Source organism: Nothobranchius furzeri, chromosome 1, assembly GCF_043380555.1.
Source record: "Nothobranchius furzeri strain GRZ-AD chromosome 1, NfurGRZ-RIMD1, whole genome shotgun sequence".
Lineage (NCBI taxonomy): Eukaryota > Metazoa > Chordata > Actinopteri > Cyprinodontiformes > Nothobranchiidae > Nothobranchius > Nothobranchius furzeri.
Window position 1 is genome coordinate 97,881,945 of NC_091741.1, and position 21,051 is coordinate 97,902,995.

A 21,051-nucleotide genomic window follows, 5' to 3' on the forward strand; every position below is an offset into this window, starting at 1 on the left:
TCACCCTAACCCTAACCAAAGAAAAAAAGTACTAATACTTACAACGTATCTATTTTCCTGCAAATATGACAGCGGAGTAGCATTCCCCTTTTGCGTTGTGCGCAAGCGCGCACATGCTCAGTAACAACGGGTAGGACGGCTTACCGGGTAGGAGAAATTGCGTGCTTTGTTGTTTACAGCCAAAACTTTCTTGAAGCTAAAGCTGAAATAATGACCAAAGGAGGAGATGGCAGCGCTCAGGAGGACATTTTTTACCCCTCAAAGAAGACAAAGTCGGAAGTACGGGCATCTTTTAGATATTTGAAGAATGCCGAGGGACAGTTGATAGAAGACGGCTATCCTGTTTGCAGCACGTGCAGAAAAAGTGTCTGTGAAAGGCAGCAACGCTTCAAATCTCATGACACATCTGCGTGACCGTCACCCACAACTCTACAGTCAACGCAAGGCAAGCTAACGTTAGCGTTTTAGCTAAAATGTGTGATCCGAGGATTTGGGTTGAGGGAGAATGCAACGAGTCGCTATATAAAGCAGCCGCAGCGCCGCTACTTGCATATAAACCGTGTCGCGGACACCCCCATGTTGAAATGACGCTATGCATTACGGGGCTCCCAGGGGCAGATAAGAGTTGGTCTCTCTCCGAGAATAATTATGAATTTAACAATGATTACTGCCTGATGACATTTTCCAAAACCTGCAAAGCTCACTGGAACACAAACTGAGGACAATAGGGTTTATTACTCAAGTAAAGGTAAAATAAAGTATCTGATTAGAAGGCTACTTGAGTATTGAGTATCATCTGGTCTAATATTCTTAAAATGATGACATCAAACAGACATAAAATAAGAAGTTATGGGCAAATATTGGTATTTTAAAGACTAAAGGGAAAAAATGTAAACAAACAACATAATTACAAAATAACACATTTTAGGCAAAATTTAGACACAAACTGAGGACAATATTTCCTGACATACAGGGCTTATTTATTTGTGTGAAAATGTAGCACATTTAAAAAAAATACCGTGATAATACCGAAAACCGTGGTAATTTTGGTCACAATAACCGTGAGGTTAAATTTCCACACCGTGACAACCCTAATACAGACCATTTTAGATTAGGTTACATTTCTATGGCGTCAGAGGCGTGCCACAACCCGTGCACGCGGATTGGGTCCACATCGCGCGTGTGAACGGGACTCTCGAGTGAAAATATACATAGCGAGAGGTCATTTGTGCACTGAGAGGGAGCAAACTGTGTCTGTGAGCGCACAAGGACGTGCACAAGTGACAAACCTGCGTGCGCGCGTTGCCAACGAGCACACGGCAGAGGAAAACGTGCGCGCGCGGCAGCCCCTCTGCGCGCTCGGCAGCCTCTCTGCGCGCTCGGTTTCTGACTCCGCTCGCTCGGCTGTAAGGGGTTTTGGCACTCTGGAGGCGTGGCCTGTGGCAGATCTTCTCTGTCCTCTGATTGGTTAGTTTACCCCGCACTTTACCCTCTACCTATCTATATAAAAGAATCTGGTATTCAGTAGTTGCTGTCATAGCTCAGCTGGGAGAGCGGGTGACTCTCCCCCTGGAGGATCCAGGTTCGAGTCCAGGCAAGGCAAATAGAGTAGATGTTGTGTTATTTTTTTCCTAATTCCTGTGATATTATTTTACAGTTGTGACCGTTCAACTGTCATTAAACGTCCGAATGTTTGCTGGGCAGTGTTTTAAAAAGTGCACATAAGCTAGATGATTTTAACCATATAAAATTATATTTTTTGTGATATTGGAAAAATACATACTGAAATAAAACTACTGATTGAAAACTTTATGACTGTGGTTGTACAATATATGACTCACTAATACACTGCAAACGCCCTTAGAGTGGGGCTTCCAGAGAGAGAGAGAGAGGGAATTTGTATTCTGTCAAAGTTGTAATATTACTTCAGCCACTCATATAAATAATTTAAATGTTAATTTAATGAAATATTTCTATTTTTTCATTACCTCACCCTTGTTTTGACAAAAACGGGACCTTGCTGAATAATATCATGGAGAAACTATTTGTTCACAGTACTTGGCTCAGTGAGGATCTGTATACCAGAAATCTGTCTGCAGATTGTTACAACCCAGACTGGAAGTGGTGGGCTGTAATAAGAAAGGAGACCAAACAGAGGAGTGGGGGGTTCAACAACTGATTTATTTAACCAAAGTAAGGATTTACTAAAGCAAGTTAGTAAACAGAAAATGGCCAGTGAGGACTCTCCACCACACAGGAGAGACCTAGTGAAAGCAGAAAAACAGTAGGCTTTGTAGGCAGCACCACACCCTGAGCCCAGGTGCCTCCAAGGCTGCTTAACGAGCTGCCTACAACAGAAGAAAAACACAATTAAACACAAATGAAAACCCAATGAGACGGTGGGGGCATCACAACACGTTCAGGACTACCCAAACACCAGTAATTCTTGACTGCACTGATTTGAGGTGTCAATGGCCATATTCCCCTCTCTTCCAGAGTCATATATTTTCCTCAAGTTCAACTGCACTCTGAAGAGGCTCATTTGGATTGTGCCACATAGGCCAGTGACCTTTGTCTCAGCACTGTATGCTGGAACTATCAGCGACCAACCTGGGAATCTGGTGTGTTGAACATGCTACAACTAGAGATGGTCATCATGGTAGACAGGGGTTTCTTCATTGATGACATTGTGCCCTGCAAAGTGTACAGGCCAGCTTTTCTTTCTGGCAAACCTCAAATGTCTGCATGTGAAGTTATAGAAACAGAAGCCATAACATCTCTGAGTGCATGTGGAGCGCTCCATTCATCTGGTCCACGAACACAAGCTTTTTGATTGTTATTCCCCTCCTTGCATTTGTAAACAATCAGCTATATGCTGTGGTTTTTCTCCTTACCAACTTTTAAAATAGCCCACTAGTGAAGGCCTGGGCAAAGAAGCCTGATGTCTGAGAACCTCAACATATGTACGGCAACCACACTGTATATTTACACACTTTCATAAAGAAACTGCATATCAAGCTTTCATTCAGATGACCTTCAACAGTGCTGCACCCTGCTGAGGGACATCCGAGTAAAACCTTGAGATGGCCATTTTCTGTTCACTAACTTGCTTTAGTAAATCCTTACTTTGGTTAAATAAATCAGTTGTTGAACCCCCACTCCTCTGTTTGGTCTCCTTTCTTATTACAGCCCACCACTTCCAGTCTGGGTTGTAACAATCTGCAGACAGATTTCTGGTATACAGATCCTCACTGAGCCAAGTACTGTGAACAAATAGTTTCTCCATGATATTATCCAGCAAGGTCCCGTTTCTGTCAAAACAAGGGTGAGGTAATGAAAAAATAGAAATATTTCATTAAATTAACATTTAAATTATTTATATGAGTGGCTGAAGTAATATTACAACTTTGACAGAATACAAATTCCCTCTCTCTCTCTCTCTGGAAGCCCCACTCTAAGGGCGTTTGCAGTGTATTAGTGAGTCATATATTGTACAACCACAGTCATAAAGTTTTCAATCAGTAGTTTTATTTCAGTATGTATTTTTCCAATATCACAAAAAATATAATTTTATATGGTTAAAATCATCTAGCTTATGTGCACTTTTTAAAACACTGCCCAGCAAACATTCGGACGTTTAATGACAGTTGAACGGTCACAACTGTAAAATAATATCACAGGAATTAGGAAAAAAATAACACAACATCTACTCTATTTGCCTTGCCTGGACTCGAACCTGGATCCTCCAGGGGAAGAGTCACCCGCTCTCCCAGCTGAGCTATGACAGCAACTACTGAATACCAGATTCTTTTATATAGATAGGTAGAGGGTAAAGTGCGGGGTAAACTAACCAATCAGAGGACAGAGAAGATCTGCCACAGGCCACGCCTCCAGAGTGCCAAAACCCCTTACAGCCGAGCGAGCGGAGTCAGAAACCGAGCGCGCAGAGAGGCTGCCGAGCGCGCACGTTTTCCTCTGCCGTGTGCTCGTTGGCAACGCGCGCACGCAGGTTTGTCACTTGTGCACGTCCTTGTGCGCTCACAGACACAGTTTGCTCCCTCTCAGTGCACAAATGACCTCTCACTATGTATATTTTCACTCGCGAGTCCCGTTCACACGCGCGATGTGGACCCAATCCGCGTGCACGGGTTGTGGCACGCCTCTGACGCTATACATTTCCTTTATTCCCAGATTATGTAGTTTGTACCACTCATTATAATGTTGTAGAAAATTTCTGGCCAATCCACGTGATCTGTATCGGTGGTCGGTATCGGTGATCAGCATTCTTTGATATCGGTATGGGTGATCGGCAGCAAAAAACCTGATCGGTGCATCCCTAATAGTATTATGTATCGTATCTGAGCTGTTATGAGCTAAACTCTCCTGGTGTCAGGAATGAGTAAAATTCATATAGTTTGTCAGTAGCAGTGAACAATACTTTTAAGTTTTACAGATTTTTACAGTGGAAAGACATTTTTGGTTTTCTCCATGGACTTAAATTAGGAAATTGAATTGTTTTTGTTAAAACCCAGCTGACATGAATGTGATTGAGATTTTGGGAGCAACGTAAAAAAAAAATCTTATGAGCCACGATTAAAACATATAATAATACGTTTTGTTTTTGACAGAAATCTAATTTTCTTTCTTCGTTTGCCTTCCAACAGATTTTTGGTACGGGTTTCGTACCTGGAGATTTACAACGAAGAAGTGCGGGACTTGTTGGGCAAAGATCAGATGCAGAGGCTTGAGGTAACAGGATGTTTAAATGTAGTGACTTATAACAGAACTGATGACTTGTTTTAAACGGCCCTGTAATCATTTTGTGAGCTGGAAAGTTGCAGAAGTAGCACAACTTTGTTTTCAGCAGCTCTTTTTCTCAGAATGATTTCAGATCTCTGCTGTGATATCTGTGACAGGTCAAAGAAAGACCAGATGTAGGCGTGTACATCAAGGACCTCTCTGGTTACGTTGTGAACAATGCTGATGACATGGACAGGATCATGACTCTTGGTCATAAAAACCGTAAGCACTACAGCTGACAAAATACACAAATATAACCAAAAAGACGAAGTTCAGTGAGGAACCTTTTTTACTTGTTGGTTAAAAACATGATGCAGGCTGAATGGGAAAAGTATCTTCTACCACTGTTTCCTGCGTTAGCCACAGATAGAAAATAGACAGGGAAAGGCTCAGATTAGAAAAGCCACACAGATCTATGTTAGGCTGTAAATTAACATTCATGGACTCACCCATCTTGGCTCACCATGGACAAGGCTGTTTTTGACCTAAGCCATTTTTCAACAACATCCATAAACAGATTGGTACAGCTTGGCTTGGGTTAACTCAGCTCACCTCAGAATAGTTTCTTTTCTCTGTCAGGTCCGGTGTGCCCCTAACCTTGTGCTGCAAGATGAATTCTCGCGAGATTTGGAGTTTTCCAAACTCAGGAAAATCCATCTTGTATCGCTCCAGTTCAAACCGTCTGACCTCCGGCCTAAAATAGGTCGGACCAATCGTGTGTTAGTACTGTGCTGTAGGGTGGGAGTTAGTTTTGACGATAGTATCAAGCGCCTGGCTAAGCATAACAAACATGGCTGTGATGTATGACGCTAACAGCAAACAACAGTCACGACAGAAGTGCGGGGTCCACGGCCAAAAATTGTCACGGTCTGAGGTCTTAAATTTGTTAAAACATATGTAACAGAAAATTCCCTAAAAATCTATTCAGATATATTTGCACGTGTCTACAGCTACATGTATAATTATTATTTTGACAACTAGTTACGCGTTGTTTAACATACAAGTAAGTAAAATTTATTTATATAGCACTCATTACAGACATAGAATCACTAAGTGCTTCATGTAGATCAAAACAAAATAAATGATAAAGCCATAAAATCATAATGTCATTGATTAACATCAGAAAAATTAAAGTCCTAAAATGATAACATTTCATAAACAGATGAATGATTTCAGCCATTACAGAACGTCTCGGTTTGACATTGATTGGACAGTGATTAAACGTCTGAATGTTTGCTGCATCTCTTTAGCAGGTTTGAATAACATAACTCCGTGACTTAAAACACCTTATGGGTTTTCCGCAGAAAACTTGATAAACCTTGCGGTAGGGCTGCACAATACTGGGAAAACCTGCGATATTCGATAAGTGATTAATGTTGCGATGACGATATTACTTGCGAAAAATAAAAACTCTGTGTGTGTGGGGGTGGGGGGGTTGCTGTGCTCTGATACCGTTTCTCGTCAGTATCAGTGGAGGGGAGGCCCGCGGTTTGTTTTGCTGCCGTGCGTCGTTCATGTCAGCGGAGAAGGTAGGGCTGCAGAGGAGGGGTAGGAGGACCATGCTTAGCCTGGAGTGATGCACTGCGTCCGCCAGGCTTGCAAAACGCTGTGGGAAGCCCTGCCCTTTATGCACATATTCTTCTCACAAAACCGGCATAAATCACCTGAAGGCATGGTAATTGCCGTGTGAGTGAATGAAGCTTGAGCGAGTCGTTGTTTTCCCAGCTCACATGGTATACACCATTTGAGTTGTTACTGTGATATGCTAAAGGTAAAATATGGTAGCCAGTGCCAGCTGGGCACTACCTTGCACATCCTCCAATCAGCTAAAAATATTCTACCAGATGGCCCTCCCTCTTTCAGACGGTTTCTGCTGCAGAGATTCCAGATCGAAATGTGTTGACTCGACACAGGGCGGGGCTACACATAGAGATCTGGCTGCTGCCAGGTTATTGTGCACCCTCATAGCGCATACGGGTGGGGAGGGGGACCCACAACACTTGCGGGGGGAGGGGGTTGTGATCTTTGGTGTGTTCTTACTGTCTAATTTCTAATTCCATTTTTAGTTATTTTTTATAACACAGATAAGGTTTTTTTTACCTTGCTGACAATTTCGTTTGCCGACTGCAAAAGTTCTTCAGAGCTGACGCTGATGGTGGCGTCACTTCCTACTCCGTTTATCTACGGGCAGCAGAGGGCGACAACGTCCTCTGCTGCCCGCTGTCCCCTCCCCTTTGATGCAGTCCCATGCACGATCCAATGTGTAAACTAGGGATGAGCCGGATACTCGTTTCAGACGAGTATCCGGTACGGATAAAGCATTTTTGACGAGTACGAGCATGACACGAGTAAAACTGGTAAATATCTGTAATCATGCTGAAGGAAAATCCTCATTGGGTAACTGACTGTCTTCACGCTCTGTGATTGGCCAGTCACATAGAGTGCCCGCCCCTCCCTACACACAAAACTCTCTAGCCGGCCGGGAGCGCAGTCCGTCCGGCTCATCCAGGCACACACAGACAGTTAAGGATCTCACTGTGATTGCTTCACTGTTGCTCACGTTTCTTCAGTTTTACCTAGGTTTTCTTCAGCTCGCCTCTTTTTCGGTTGAATATTTAAAGTTACTTTTTTCGTAACTTACATGGTGCAATTGACAAGACAGAGCTGACGTGCTGCATCAGTCACTCACTACCTCCGCTCCGGTCGGGTTTTTTATTTATTTTTTACTCCCTCTCTCTCCCTCTCTATCTCTCTCAGACACACACACCTCAATCAACATTGTTTTGTTTAACTTTGTGTGGGGCAAAATGCCAAGAACGTTAAGAAAAAAATCAGTTTAATCAAATTAAAATTAAAAAATATATATAAAGTTGTGTCTGGTTCTAGCATTTCATATTTCCTAGTTCCTACTGCATGAGTTCAGATGTATTAATCCATGCACTTAAATATTAATGTTCTAATTTTATTGAAAAACTTGTTCTGTAATAGTTTCTTTACTATTATGATCAAATATTTAATCTCAATTCTGAGGCTGCTCTGTAAATAGTTTTCAAATAAACAATAGACATATCAACTTCTGATCAATCCATATCAATTTCAGACTTCAAATAATGTACTGATGTAAACCACACCCACTTCCGGGTTAAACCACGCCCATTCCGAGTACAGATACAGATACAGATAATTTAGTTGGTTGAACAGATACAGATACAGATATTGGTGTACTCGCTCATCCCTAGTGTAAACCCAATCGTCTCTGTTCATGGTCCCGCATCCACGTCTCCTTATCTCTACGGCTTCCTTTATCCATCTTTTGTATTTCTGTTGTTCAGCGTCAGCTCTGAGAAAGTTTTGCAGTCTGCAAACGAAACTGTCAGCAAGGTAAAAAAAAAACCTTTTCTGTGCTATAAGAAAGAACTAAAAAGGGGGTTGTGATCTTTACTTGAGACAAAAATAGCAAGAGGTGATCAGTAAACAGTGTGATTTGATCTGTACGCTACACAGAAAAAACTCAGCACAAAAATGGTCGTGATGTTGAACATTCTGCTCAGTTTTATGGCTTTTTATATTTACATATTTTTATGGCACTCTGAACCAGGAAATGGCAGTAGCCAGAAAGCGCTGAAGCAACAAGTGACTCCAAACCCTAGTCAATTAGAGGCCGACATTTGTTCTGGCCTGGGTCAGCGTGCAAGGAACGACAAAGTAGGGACTGAAACGTAGAGGCAAAGCAGGGGCAAAATACCGTGCTGTTGGAAAACGCGGCCGGACCGAACCTCGCTCACCTCAGTCACGCTTAGTTGTACTGCTGGAAAAGATGTTACTTTTTTCTGTAGATAAAACATCAATGTTGCAGAATATCAGGAAATGAGACCCCAAATCCTGCCATCTTCTGCTCATCTCATCTATGGCTCACTTCTAGTTCCTGAAACAGGAGCACCAGAGTTTTTCTTCCCTCAGAGATTGACTCACAAGGCATCCATTTATACTAGAGACCACTGCAAATGTCTTGAAAAAACAAGTGAATTTGGACTTTTAAAACACATAACAACAGACTTTATTTTGCTCTGTCGTTGTTAAAAGTATAAATATGAATACATTTAACAAGCATTAAACCCAGTAATAACATTGCAAAATCTTTTATTAGCATTTAAAACTTTCTTTTTGATCATGACTTGATGTTTTATTTGTTGTGTTTAGGATCTGTTGGTGCTACAAACATGAATGAGCACAGCTCTCGTTCTCATGCTATCTTCACCATCACTATTGAGTGCAGTGAGAAGGGTGTAGATGGGAACCAGCATGTTCGAATGGGGAAGTTGCACCTGGTTGATCTGGCAGTACGTATGAGCACAAAATACTACTTTCTAAATAAAATGGAAATAGATTACACTAATATATTCTCTTTTTTAGCGTTATTAGCACACAACTTTACAAATAATGACAATCTTTTTCATTTATCATCTCGCAGGGTTCAGAGAGACAGGGAAAGACCGGAGCCACAGGGCAACGTTTGAAGGAAGCAACAAAGATCAATCTTTCCCTCAGCACACTGGGGAATGTCATCTCTGCCCTGGTGGATGGCAAGAGCACCCATGTTCCATACAGAAATTCAAAGCTGACCCGTCTGCTGCAGGATTCACTTGGAGGAAACTCAAAGACGATGATGGTACAGCTGAAGTTTGAAGACAGGGCTGGAAGCTTTTGTGCTGATTCCATAGAGTAGCATGTCTTTAATACCATGGCTTAAGCAGTTCATAAGGAAGAATTTTAAAAAGTGTTGCAAGTGAAGATGTTTTATTATTCTTTATTAATGGAAAGCTCCTTGAGGTGTAGCATCTCATTTTCAAAGTGGTTCATAAAACAAAAGTTACAAAGTAACAGAAACAAGCACATACAGAAAATTTACCGAGATCAGCGTTTAAATTAGACAAGTCTGATGTTGACACCTACTCAGCAGCGCATTCATTAACAACAGGCGTGTTCCCACTATTGGAACTTAAGGGTAATTTTACCATGATGCGTCTCCGGTTCACCAACTTTTGGAGTAACTAAACGGGTAGGGACTAGAAAAGGCCCAAGAGAGAGGCTGAGCTGAACCTTTGGTTAACTCATTCTGATTGGTTGTAATTCAGTAGGACATGACATCAGCAGACTTCCAAAACACCTGGCATAAATAAAACTAGAAGAGTTGCTTGTGCAGCAGAATGGAAGCACAAGCAAATAAGCGGCATACGGTATGTGCTGCTAGAAAATAGTTGTAACTAAACTCCCAAATGAAGCGTAAATCGGTATCGGATGTTAAGCACTATTTGTCTCTTCCCCGTCCCAGAAATCACCCCCTAAGTTCTGACGGAATACCAGCCTATTGTGCACTGCATGTATAATTGCACATTTATTACTAAAAGACCTGCAGCAAGTTCATTAAGCAAATAGTGCTAAATATATAATGGTACCGATATGCATCTCAGCATCGGCAAGATTGAGCAATTTTCTTTCGTTGAGCATCTGATGATGCTGCAGAGTCTTAAGATGGAAACCACAAAGACAAAAGCTGAAGAGAAAAGAGGCGTTCTCTGTAAAGATAATGAAATATATCGGTTGACAAAATTAAAACTTCTTGGTGTCAAGGCTCCGGGGTGGGGGTTGAGAGAGAGATCCGCCCGGAGTTCCTTAAGGCTCTGGATGTGGTAGGGCTGTGTTGGCTTACACCCACTGCAATATCTCATGGGCAGTTCCACTGGACTGGAGGACCGGGGTGGCGGTCCCCCTGTTTAAAAGGTGTTAGACTGCTTCCCTCGGGGGACCCTGGTGGAGGGTACTCCGGGAGTATGGGGTACCAGGCCCTCTGATACGGGCTGTTAGGTCCCTGCATGACCGGTGTCAGAGCTTGGTCTGCATTGCTGGCAGTAAGTCGGGCTCATTCCCAGTGAGAGTTGGACTCCGCCAAGGCTTCCCTTTGTCACAGATTCTGTTCATAACCTTTATGGACAGGATTTCTAGGCGCAGCCAAGGTGTGGAGGGCATCTGTTTTGGTGGCCTGAGGATCAGGTCTCTGCTTTTTGCAGATGATGTGGTCCTGTTGGCTTCATCAGAACGTGATCTTCAGCTTTCGCTGGAGCGGTTTGCAGCTGAGTGTGAAGCAGCTGGGATGAGAATCTGCTCCTCTAAATCTGAGACCATGGTCTTGATTCGGTAAAGTGTAGAATGCCTTCTCCGGGTCAGGGATGAGGTCCTGCCCCAAGTGGAGGAGTTTAAGTATTTTGGGGTCTTGTTCACGAGTGAGGGAAAACTGGAGCGTGAGATCGATAGGCGGATTGGTGCTGCATCTGCAGTGATGCAGGCGTTGTACCGGTCTGTCGTGGTGAAGAGAGAGCTGAGCCAGAAGGCAAAGCTCTTTATTTACCGGTCGATCTACGTTCCTACCCTCTCCTATGGTCACGAGCTTTGGGTAGTGACTGAAAGAAAAAGATTATGGACACAAGCGGCCAAAATGAGTGTTCTCCTTAGGGTGGCTGGGCTCTCCCTTAGTGATAGGGTGAGAAGCTCGGTCATCTGGGAGGGGCTCGGAGTAGACCCGCTGCTCCTCCACATCAATAGGAGCTAGTTGAGGTGGCTCTGGCATCTGATTAAGATGCCTCCTGGACGCCTCCCTGATGAGCTTTTCTGGGCACATCCCACTGGGAGGAGAAATTAAGGAAGACCCAGGACACACTGGAAGGACTATGTCTCTCGCCTGGCCAGGCAATGCCTTGGGATTTCCCCGGAGGAGTTGATCCATGTGACCGGGAAGAGGGAAGTCTGGACCTCTCAACTTAGGCTGTTTGCCCCGCAACAGCCTAAGTTTCAAATAAGTCACACATTCATTTACATATTGGTGTCATCATCTGTGGCCATATATTTGCATTAGTCGTCATGTGAGTGAACAGAGCTGGTAGCAAATAGAAGTAAGACCCAAAGTACTTTTCAATGGTGAAACCGTCTCTGCTCTAACAGAAGAACCTAAACTAATATTCACCATCGGATGTAAAGCACTACTGAATAATTTTTAATGTCATTCTTATTAATTGAACAAAGTCTGACACTCATCACTGGAAGAGAAGAAGAATATTTCTCTCCACAAACCTTTTGTGCAGTACAGCAGAAGCTGAGACACAGATATCACCAGCTCTCAGGAGACTAAATATGTATTTAAATATTTACCCTCGGATGCTTTTTACTGCATAAACAAATGCGGAATACCACAGTGCTGTTTAGCTGGCAGCACAGTTTATGGAGCAGATTTCAGGGTTGAGAATTTGACAGAAAAGATGAAAGTGCTCATCAGCTGACACCTGACCCTGTTGTAATTCATGCTCCTGTGTTGATGTGGTCGGGTCAAGCCTCATTTTATGTGACATACTTTCCTCTGTCAGTGTGCAAATATCGGCCCTGCTGACTACAACTACGATGAGACCATCAGCACCCTGCGCTATGCTAACAGAGCTAAGAACATCAAGAATAAAGCCAGAATCAACGAAGATCCAAAGGATGCTTTACTACGGCAGTTTCAGAAGGAGATCGAGGAGCTGAAAAAGAAACTGGAAGAAGGTAAAAAAAAATGTTAAACTAGTGACCAAAAAGTTTGCTGTGCAGTTGTTTTAAGGCTCATGTGTATCTTTGTTAAATTTGGACAATCCAAGGTGAAGAGATCTCTGGTTCTGACGGCAGTGGGTCAGAGGAAATTGATGAAGGTGATGAGGAAGTGAGCGATGTAGGAGGACGCAGGAGGAGGAGGGGTAAGACTTTGCAATGAAATTAATCTTTGGAGCAAAATGAGCAGTGTGTGGACAAAAATCAGTTGTTGCAGTTTAATGTCTGGTTTCGACTCAGGGTGTGATAACCATCTGCTTTAATTGTGATCTGAGTCATTATTTAGTTGCTTCAGTGAAATCCTGTAGAAGATTTCTTGAGGTTTCTCACATGCCTTCTATTAAGCATTTATTTATCAGAGTGTTCTCATTTAGGAGTTCCCCTGCTCTTCTCACCTACTACTCTTTCCTGCAAACAGGAAGTCTTATAAATGAGCAAGATCCTTCATCTCTGTTGCTGTGCTGACTCTAGTATTCCACATCATGCAGTGTTTTAAATTTGTGTCTTCATTTAAATCTTTTCACTTGTTCGGATTCTTTTATTAACCAGCTACTCTGACCAGCTTGGCCTGCATGCTTTGGTGATCTGCAGCGTACATGCCTGCTCCCAAAGTAGCCTTTTTTAACACCCACATATCATCTTTGCATTTCCCCAAAACCACAACCAAATAATTTCTACAGCTGTTCATTTCTCACCTTTAGTTTTTCATTTTATGTTTTTGGGGTTTGCTGCCTTTCGTGCTTCAGCACAATTATAATACACACAAATTAATTTTAGATTTAAGGATAAAACAAGAGACAAAGTTAAAGGGTGAACAGTTACAATACAGAAGGTTCAGTATAAAAAACAACAAAAAACAGAAATAACTTCTGGGTTGCTCTGGTTTACTGGCTTCAGTTCTTTAAACAACTTCGGAGCTTTTTGCTTGCCAGTGTCGAATTACAAATGCCTGCGCTGCAGCGTGAAACATAATTTATACATCTCCGTCAGCTCCGTGAGGTAGAGGCGCACACACATTGACATTGTCGTGACATTTGCTCTCAGACTTATCCATCAGCTGGGGATTGTTGCAGAATTATTCCCCACCAGGACAACAGAGGGCATAGCGCCGTTCTGAGATATCCAGCCACAATTACAGTCATGCATCTGGTCCACGACTATGTTTACATTGTTTTAATGTATTTCAGAGACTTTTGAACATGTACAAATTTGTTCCTCATTCCCCTCCACCTCTTCATGCAATCGGCATGTCTAAACCCACGTTTGTCATCTTTTCTGTCCATGAATAAAACACTTGCTGCATATCTTTGTACTTCGTCAGTCATGGGTGAATAAACGTTCATATTTTCAGACTTTTTCCGCGATGCATTCTTCAATCTGTTCCATGCCTGCCGCTAAATATCTCTATTTTTGAAGCGGCAAAGACTGTGCTGATGACGAATGAAAAAATGAAGCCACGTCCTGATTGTTAACAGTGGCTACGTTAACAATCGTAACAAACAGTGGCTATGTTAACTGTGTGCGTCTTTAGTGTTTTGAAAGGAGAAAAATGGACACCCACCCTCTGACCGGTTCTGTTTCAATGTAACCTCCTTCCAACATGATATATTATTTTTTTGTTTTAGTTTCTGTCAGTGACTTGCGTTAGGGGTTTCCCTAATGTGTTAATGCTAAATCTACAGCTTGACTCATTCATAAGTTGTCCTTTTTTGACGGTATTCAGTTCCTTGATGATGACAGAGTGTAAAAATGAACAAAGTGAATCACAAGATCTAAAGTGTAGGAGATTATGGGTTTAATAAACCTTTTATCAGGAAGCTTGATTTTAATTTTAAATGGAGCTATTACAGTCATAGTGGCTAAAGGAGACCTGGATAGTTTTGGGTGCAGATTAAGAAGCAGATTTTCAGTTTGTCGAACAATCACTTAATAACCGATCAGTACATATTTTAAATCAGTGTTTTTTGCCTGTTTGTTAGATTCATCTCCTTGGTTATCTACTAACAGTGTCTTACTATAAAATCCAATCTAAATGTAGATTACATCTCAGACATGTCTGTTTTACATTCAAATAGATTACTACTAATAAAAATAGCAATCAAAGGCTTAGGATTCTTTGAATGAATGAGCATCACCCACCTGCTGCCTTCCAACTCTTAGTTTCAGCGAGAGATCATCTTGTGCTGAGACATGAGGAAATTATATTCACTTTGGAAAAATCTTGAACATTACTTACAATTGTACAAAATGATTTGAAGTCTGTTAGCACACATCAGTGTGAGATGTTAAAGCTGTGGTTCACAGAAAAAACATTTTTTAATGATTATTTCTGATAATAATCTGTCACTCTGAGTTTTTCATGCAGGCTGACATGAAAGCAGTTTCCTACACTTATCTCCTGCATTAGCTTCTGATAGAAAATAGACAATGAAACTCTGGGATTTGATAATCCTGATAGATCTACATCAAACTGTCACTTAACATTCATGGACTCACCTATCTTGACTCATGACAGGGAAGGCTGTTTTTGGTTCTCTTTCTTAACATTCGTTTCAATGTCTCACTATGGGATACGCCCCTCCGCGGATTCCTCAGAAGCACTTATCTCAATACGCCAATCCTGATTGGCCAGTGACCGTGACGTACGCGTCCCCCTGCTACTATAAGTAGCAAGCGTCCCAACGTACGCACTATTCAATCACCTCTTCTCGCTTCGGTGGTCGCTTATCTCTGAGGTAAGTTAGCTCAACTGTTCACAGACGGAGCCTTCTAATATTCTCTCCGTCGCCGAACGTTAACTTACCGTCCTTCTGTCCTGACCTTCACCATAGGCTCGGGGCATAACGAGCAGCTTCACACTCCAGTGCATCTGTTCGTTCTATGCTAACACACCAGTTAGCCAACATGGAAGCCGCTCCTCCCACCAGAGGAGTCGACGGCGCAGGAGCTCGCTTCTGTACCTGTGGGAACAAAATCTCAAGCAAAGACCCGCACAGGGTCTGCTCGAGCTGCCTCGGGCTGGAACACGCCCAGCTGGCATTGGAAGTCCCCGGGTCATGTGAGAGCTGTGCTTGCTTCACCCTTCGCCGGCGGCTAGCGCGCCAAGCTAGCCTGTCGGGGAAGGACCCTTGCCTGCCGGCCCCTGGGCCACCGCCTGGGGACGCCAGCGAACATGTCCTCCCGGAGCCGGAACCGTGTGCCGAACTCAGCTGGGGCTCACAGCTCGAACCGGCCGGTCCGAGCCACCCCGCCGAGGACGTGTTGGAGTTGGACTACGGAGACGACGAGGACACCTCGGAACTCCTCATTTCAGAGGAGGACGACGTCTTTCTCCCCATCGCTCAGGCCTCCATGCCTAGCTTTCCGTCCTCTCCCAGGGATGGAGCGGCTTCTCCGGCCGCCCACCTGGACATGCAGTCAGTCTGCCGACGCGCTGCGACCAGGCTCAACATCCCTTGGCCCACCGGGGTCACTGAGGCTGTCAGATCCCGCTACGAGGGAAAGAAGCTGCCTCAGGCCACGAGGGCGGCAAAGCCCCTCCTTCCCGCCTTCCCGGAGCTACTCCAAGAAGTGAGGTCCTCCTGGGACAAACACCCGTTCAGCTCCAGGTCTCCTGTCCAAGGAGCCTCCTCGCTGGACTTCGAAGGGATGGAGAAGGCTGGCATGCTTCGCATGCCGCCGATGGAACCGCTGGTTGCAGCCCACCTGCACCCACGGCTCTCGGCGACTTCCTCCAGGCCTCCAGCTCTCCCTGCGAAGGCGGACCGCTTCCAGTCGGCGCTGAACGAAAGGGCGTACAAGGCTGCCGCCATCTCGGTCCGAGCTTTGAATGTCTCCTCCATGCTCTCGGCGTACCAAGCCGAGCTCTGTGAGGACATGAATACGAAGCCGGACCCGGAGGTGTGGGAGGAAATCACCGTACTGACCGACATCTGCCTGCGTGTGCAGCGCTGCGCGGTCCATGCTACGGCTAAAGCTATGGGCAAGATGGTGCTTCAAGAACGTGCACAATGGCTGAACCTCACCAACCTCTCTGAGAGAGAGAAGGAGGACATTTTGGACATGCCAATCGTGCCTGAAGGCATTTTTGGCTCTGCCCTGGCATCAATGCAGCAACGGTGTGCGGCCAAAAAGAAAGAGGATGAAGCCCTTCATCTCTACCTTCCCCGTAAACCCTCACCGGCGCTGCCGGCTCGGCCGAACCTGCCTCAGGCAGCTGCCCGAGCCCAGCCTCAGTTCCGGATCCCAAAGCGCCCGAAGCCTCAAGCTGTCCAACCAGCTCCTTCGGGCTCAGCGCCTCGACCAGTTTGGCCTCAGGGATCCGGCAACCAAGCTGCTCCGCCGCCGGGACAATCCACCAGACACGGCGGTCAGCAGGTGAGGAGGAAGTGGGCAGCCTGTCGGAGTTCTTCCCTCCCGACGCTGCAGCTGGCGGTTCCCCGTTCGCCAGCTCCTCCTGTTCGATGTTGCCATGGTGCTTTCTCCCCCCCCCCCCCCCCCTCACGGAACCCCTCCGGCAGAGTTCCCGAGCGGTCCAGGGTGGGGCCAGGACGTGCAGCCGGCGGTGCCGGCTCAAAACACACGTCACAAGCACTCACATTGTTTTTCACAAACATGTCACGCTCAAGGAGCATTAAAAGGTTCGCTGTCGCATCCAGACAAGATGTCAAGGGCGCAGCAAAAATCAATAAAAATGTCACCCATGAGCGGTTCCAGGTGGGGGCGGCCCCTGGCGGACTTTCCCGCCAGTCACGGGTCGTCCCCGTAAGCCTGGGCCGTCAAAGCACAAAGCCCCCGCGCATGCGCAGTGGCTGCCACGAGCACCGCTGCCCCACAACCTCTGGAGGAAGCTGCTGCTCCGTGTGTCATGGCTGTGTCACCGCTCTCCACTCACATGGAGGAATGGACAGCGGTTTCTGCTTCACGTTGGGTGCTGAGAACTATTTCGAGGGGTTACAGGCTCCAATTCGCTTCTGTTCCTCCTCGATTCTCCGGCGTAGTGTTCTCCCACGCCCAGGGGACGTCAGCTCACATCCTTCAGGGAGAAATCTCCTCCCTGCTGGAGAAAGGAGCGATATGCATTGTGCTTCCCGATCGGTCTCAGAGCAGTTTCTACTCCAGGTACTTCCTGGTCCCGAAGCGGGGAGGGACCGGGATTCGCTCGATCCTGGATCTGAGGGCCCTGAACCGATGCCTCAGAAAGTACAGATTCAAAATGCTCACGCTCTCATCCCTTTTGCGTCTGATTCACCAGAGCAACTGGTTCACCTCAATCGACCTGAGGGACGCATACTTTCATATTCCCGTGTACCCTCCACACAGGAAATTTGCGAGGTTTGCCTTTCAGGGAGTGTGTTACGAATACACCGTGCTCCCATTCGGCCTCTCGCTGAGCCCGAGGGTGTTTGTCAGGTGTACGGAGGTGGCGATCGCCCCTCTGAGAGGGAGGGGCATTCGGCTGGCCACGTATTTAGACGACTGGCTCCTGCTGGCACGGTCCAGAGAGGAGGCAGCGTCAAACACGCTGGTTGTGATCCCTCACTTGTGTGGTCTAGGTTTCAGAATAAACTGGCAGAAAAGCGCTTTACTCCCCTCCCAGAAAATAACCTTTCTAGGTCTGAATCTGGACTCAGGGGCGTTCACGGCCCGTCTCTCGGCACCGCGCGTGAACGCGCTCTCGTTCTGCCTGGCGCGCTTCCGCCTACACAGTTCGGTGCGGTTTGCGTTATGCCTCAGGCTTTTGGGTCTCATGGCGTCGGCTATTTCAGTGGTACCACTCGGCCGTCTACACATGAGAGATTCTCAACGCTGGGTGGCTTCTCTGGGTCTCTCTCCAGTGCGCCACAGAGCGCGCAGGGTGACGGTCTCTGCAGCGTGCGTCGCGGCGCTCCGCTGTTGGCGTCACCCCTCCCTCTTGGCACAGGGAGTGCCTTTGGGGTTGAGTAGCCCCTGGCTGCATCCCGGAGATCGGGGCGGGGCTAAATGTGGGCGGGGTTAAACGTTTAGAGGTGGGTGGAGACAACTATTTGACTCCTGCCCCTCTCTCAATGGAACCAGGAAACCGCGAGTAGCCCCTTTCTAAGGATTAGAAAGCCCTAAAAACCCACAAAACCCATGTAAAGCATAACATTGGTAATCAAATGACTTGTTTGCTGGATGTCATGATAATTTTAAAGAGCAGATAATTGCAGGCGCCATTTTTGATCCAATCTGTTCTGATATTTTTATTCTTTTTTCTACTTTTGTATGGTATGTGTATTTATAGCACATAGGTATTTGTGTCTTTTAGCTATACTTTTGGTACCTATATAAAAGGTTCAGGCATTTGACAGACTATTCTTTAAACCTGTCAAAACCATTTTAATAGTTGATTTTATCAATGCCGCCTTTATTTTAATAGTCATTTCCCAAGTGAGTGTAAAACAGTACAGACACGGGTACATTTGTTGTACACTCAGTTATATCAGCTACATTAAGAGGACCAGAGACTTAAATTGTGCTGATACTTCTTAAAACATGCCAGGGTTTGAGGCGGGGTGGTGAGACATTGTGTGAGACACCCAAGAATGCAGACTAAATTTTTCAAAAAAGGTAAATTTAATAGAGCAAACAACAGCCAACACAGGAATAAAAAAAAGTACAAACAAATGAACCAAAAAGCACACAAAAAACAAGAGAACCTCCAAAAAAACAATGTGAGGAGGAAAAAGAATGCAAAAACTGTGACACCGCTGTACTATGGCATTTCAAAGCCAGAAAACACCCTGATCTTCCTTTTTTCCTCAATTTCTCTGCAGAACTCCTCATAGTCTGACTGAAAACTAAACATGAACAGGAACGGTTCCCTGCAATCGTTCATCTCCTCTTCATCTAGGCCATCACAGAAGCATAACCTCTCCACTGCCCTCCGGCAAGCTTCCCTGTCCATGGTGATGACCTGGGGAAGGGAAAGGCTTCTTTTGAAGGACCTTGTGGTACACCACCTTGCTGCCTCAAAGGTGTCCTCAAGCAGAGACTTCTCCTAATCAAAAATAAAGACAATATTAAAATTACTGCTGTCAAGAGATTAAAAACATATTTTACATTAATTATGTATGATCTGAAAGTAATCTAATCTTTTAATTTAATCTAATAACTGTACATAATATAAGCCTTATTTTCAATGCTAACAGCTAACCAAACAGCTGATGCTGTGGTCTTTCCAAACTGCAGCACGGATGTGCGTCTGATACAGGAGAGAAGCTGTCAGCAGCCTTGATGCTCAGTGACACACCCGTTACATCCAAATGGTAACAATAACTTTGGAAAAAGTTGCAAGAAGGGTGAAAAAAACAGAGTAAAGATAACAAGGTCGCTGAAATAAACACTGCTGCAGCTAATCTCTCACCGGTCTTGTCACTGTAACGTCAACCCTTCAACTTATGAGTTTACATCAACCCTTCAAGAACACCAGCAAGAAGCGTAAAAGAAAAGAAATTGGTTTATTTAAAAGTCCCATAAAGAAGCAGTAGATTAAAAATGATTAACATAATTAAAATATATAACATGTTAATCATGGCTGTAAAAAATTAATTGCAAGTAATGGAATTATTTGACACCTCTAATTAAAATAGAGGTTGGAGAAGAAACAATGACACAAGAAAAGCCAACAATATAAAACATACTCTGTTCCCTGTGTCCAGTTCCAGCAAGTTCTCAGCCTCTGCTAGAAAGGAAAAAGATTGTGGTTCATAAAAAGCATATTAACAGTGAAAGTTGTAAAAAAGATCAGTTGCTTAGTATTCTGGTTTAATGAAAATAGAGAAATGACTGAAAAACTTGCTTTGAAAAAAAAAGTGCTCGTCTGGAACGGTCTTAATTTTCTAATCTTGGCAAAGTAAGAATTTCATTGTGCAGAAAGCGTGTTTTTCTAGCTGTACATATGACAAAAAGTTGAATCTTGATTCTTCCCACATCCCATTTCGACAACCTAGGGGGCTGTGTACAATAATACTTGTTTGAACAATACCTGATGCTGCACAGACTCATTCAGTATGGCAGGACTTCTTAGGAGGGACCACTTCCAGGCCCTGAAATAAGTGAAGGAATTATGCTTTAGTCTGCAAGCAACAGTTAAACTACAAGAATTAATCAAATTGTCTCTCACCTGTTTTACTCTTTCCTCTCTCCGTCTTTTTCGTGCCTGCACCCTGTCTTCCTCAGACCTTGGTGATACAATGACAACATTCATTCACTATGAAAACATTAATGTTATTCTGTTGACACTTGACTGAGCAAAACATTTATATAATTACACGTATCAGATTAGCACTCTAACCATAATAATAAAGCCCATCAGGTGTAGAACTCAGATACAAACATAAAAAGCTTAAAAAACTAACATTTCCCCCTGTAAAATATATTTTCCACCAAAAAGTAATCACGACCACACAACATATCTCCCCAAAGCTATAAAAGTGTTCCTACAGGTTTCTTCAACTTAAAATTAAGTCTGTTTAAGATCTTTCTAAAGCCATATAGAAAATTAATACCTATTTCACAGCACTATCAGCAAAAAAGTAAATAAATAAAATAAAATTCTTGAACTAGTTTTCATTTATTTATCTATACAACTTTACC

The 21,051-nt window shown here is 44.3% G+C and overlaps 1 protein-coding gene across 1 annotated transcript in view; it reads left to right on the forward strand.

Moving 5' to 3' along the window:
• Positions 1-21,051, forward strand: part of kif3a (kinesin family member 3A) — a 39,145-nt gene that overhangs the window by 1,665 nt on the left and 16,429 nt on the right. The window contains exons 4-9 of the mRNA XM_015943357.3: positions 4,665-4,749; positions 4,917-5,022; positions 9,001-9,140; positions 9,272-9,469; positions 12,216-12,390; positions 12,483-12,578. Coding sequence (XP_015798843.1) covers positions 4,665-4,749; positions 4,917-5,022; positions 9,001-9,140; positions 9,272-9,469; positions 12,216-12,390; positions 12,483-12,578 — 800 coding nt within the window. The remainder of the gene's footprint in view (positions 1-4,664; positions 4,750-4,916; positions 5,023-9,000; positions 9,141-9,271; positions 9,470-12,215; positions 12,391-12,482; positions 12,579-21,051) is intronic.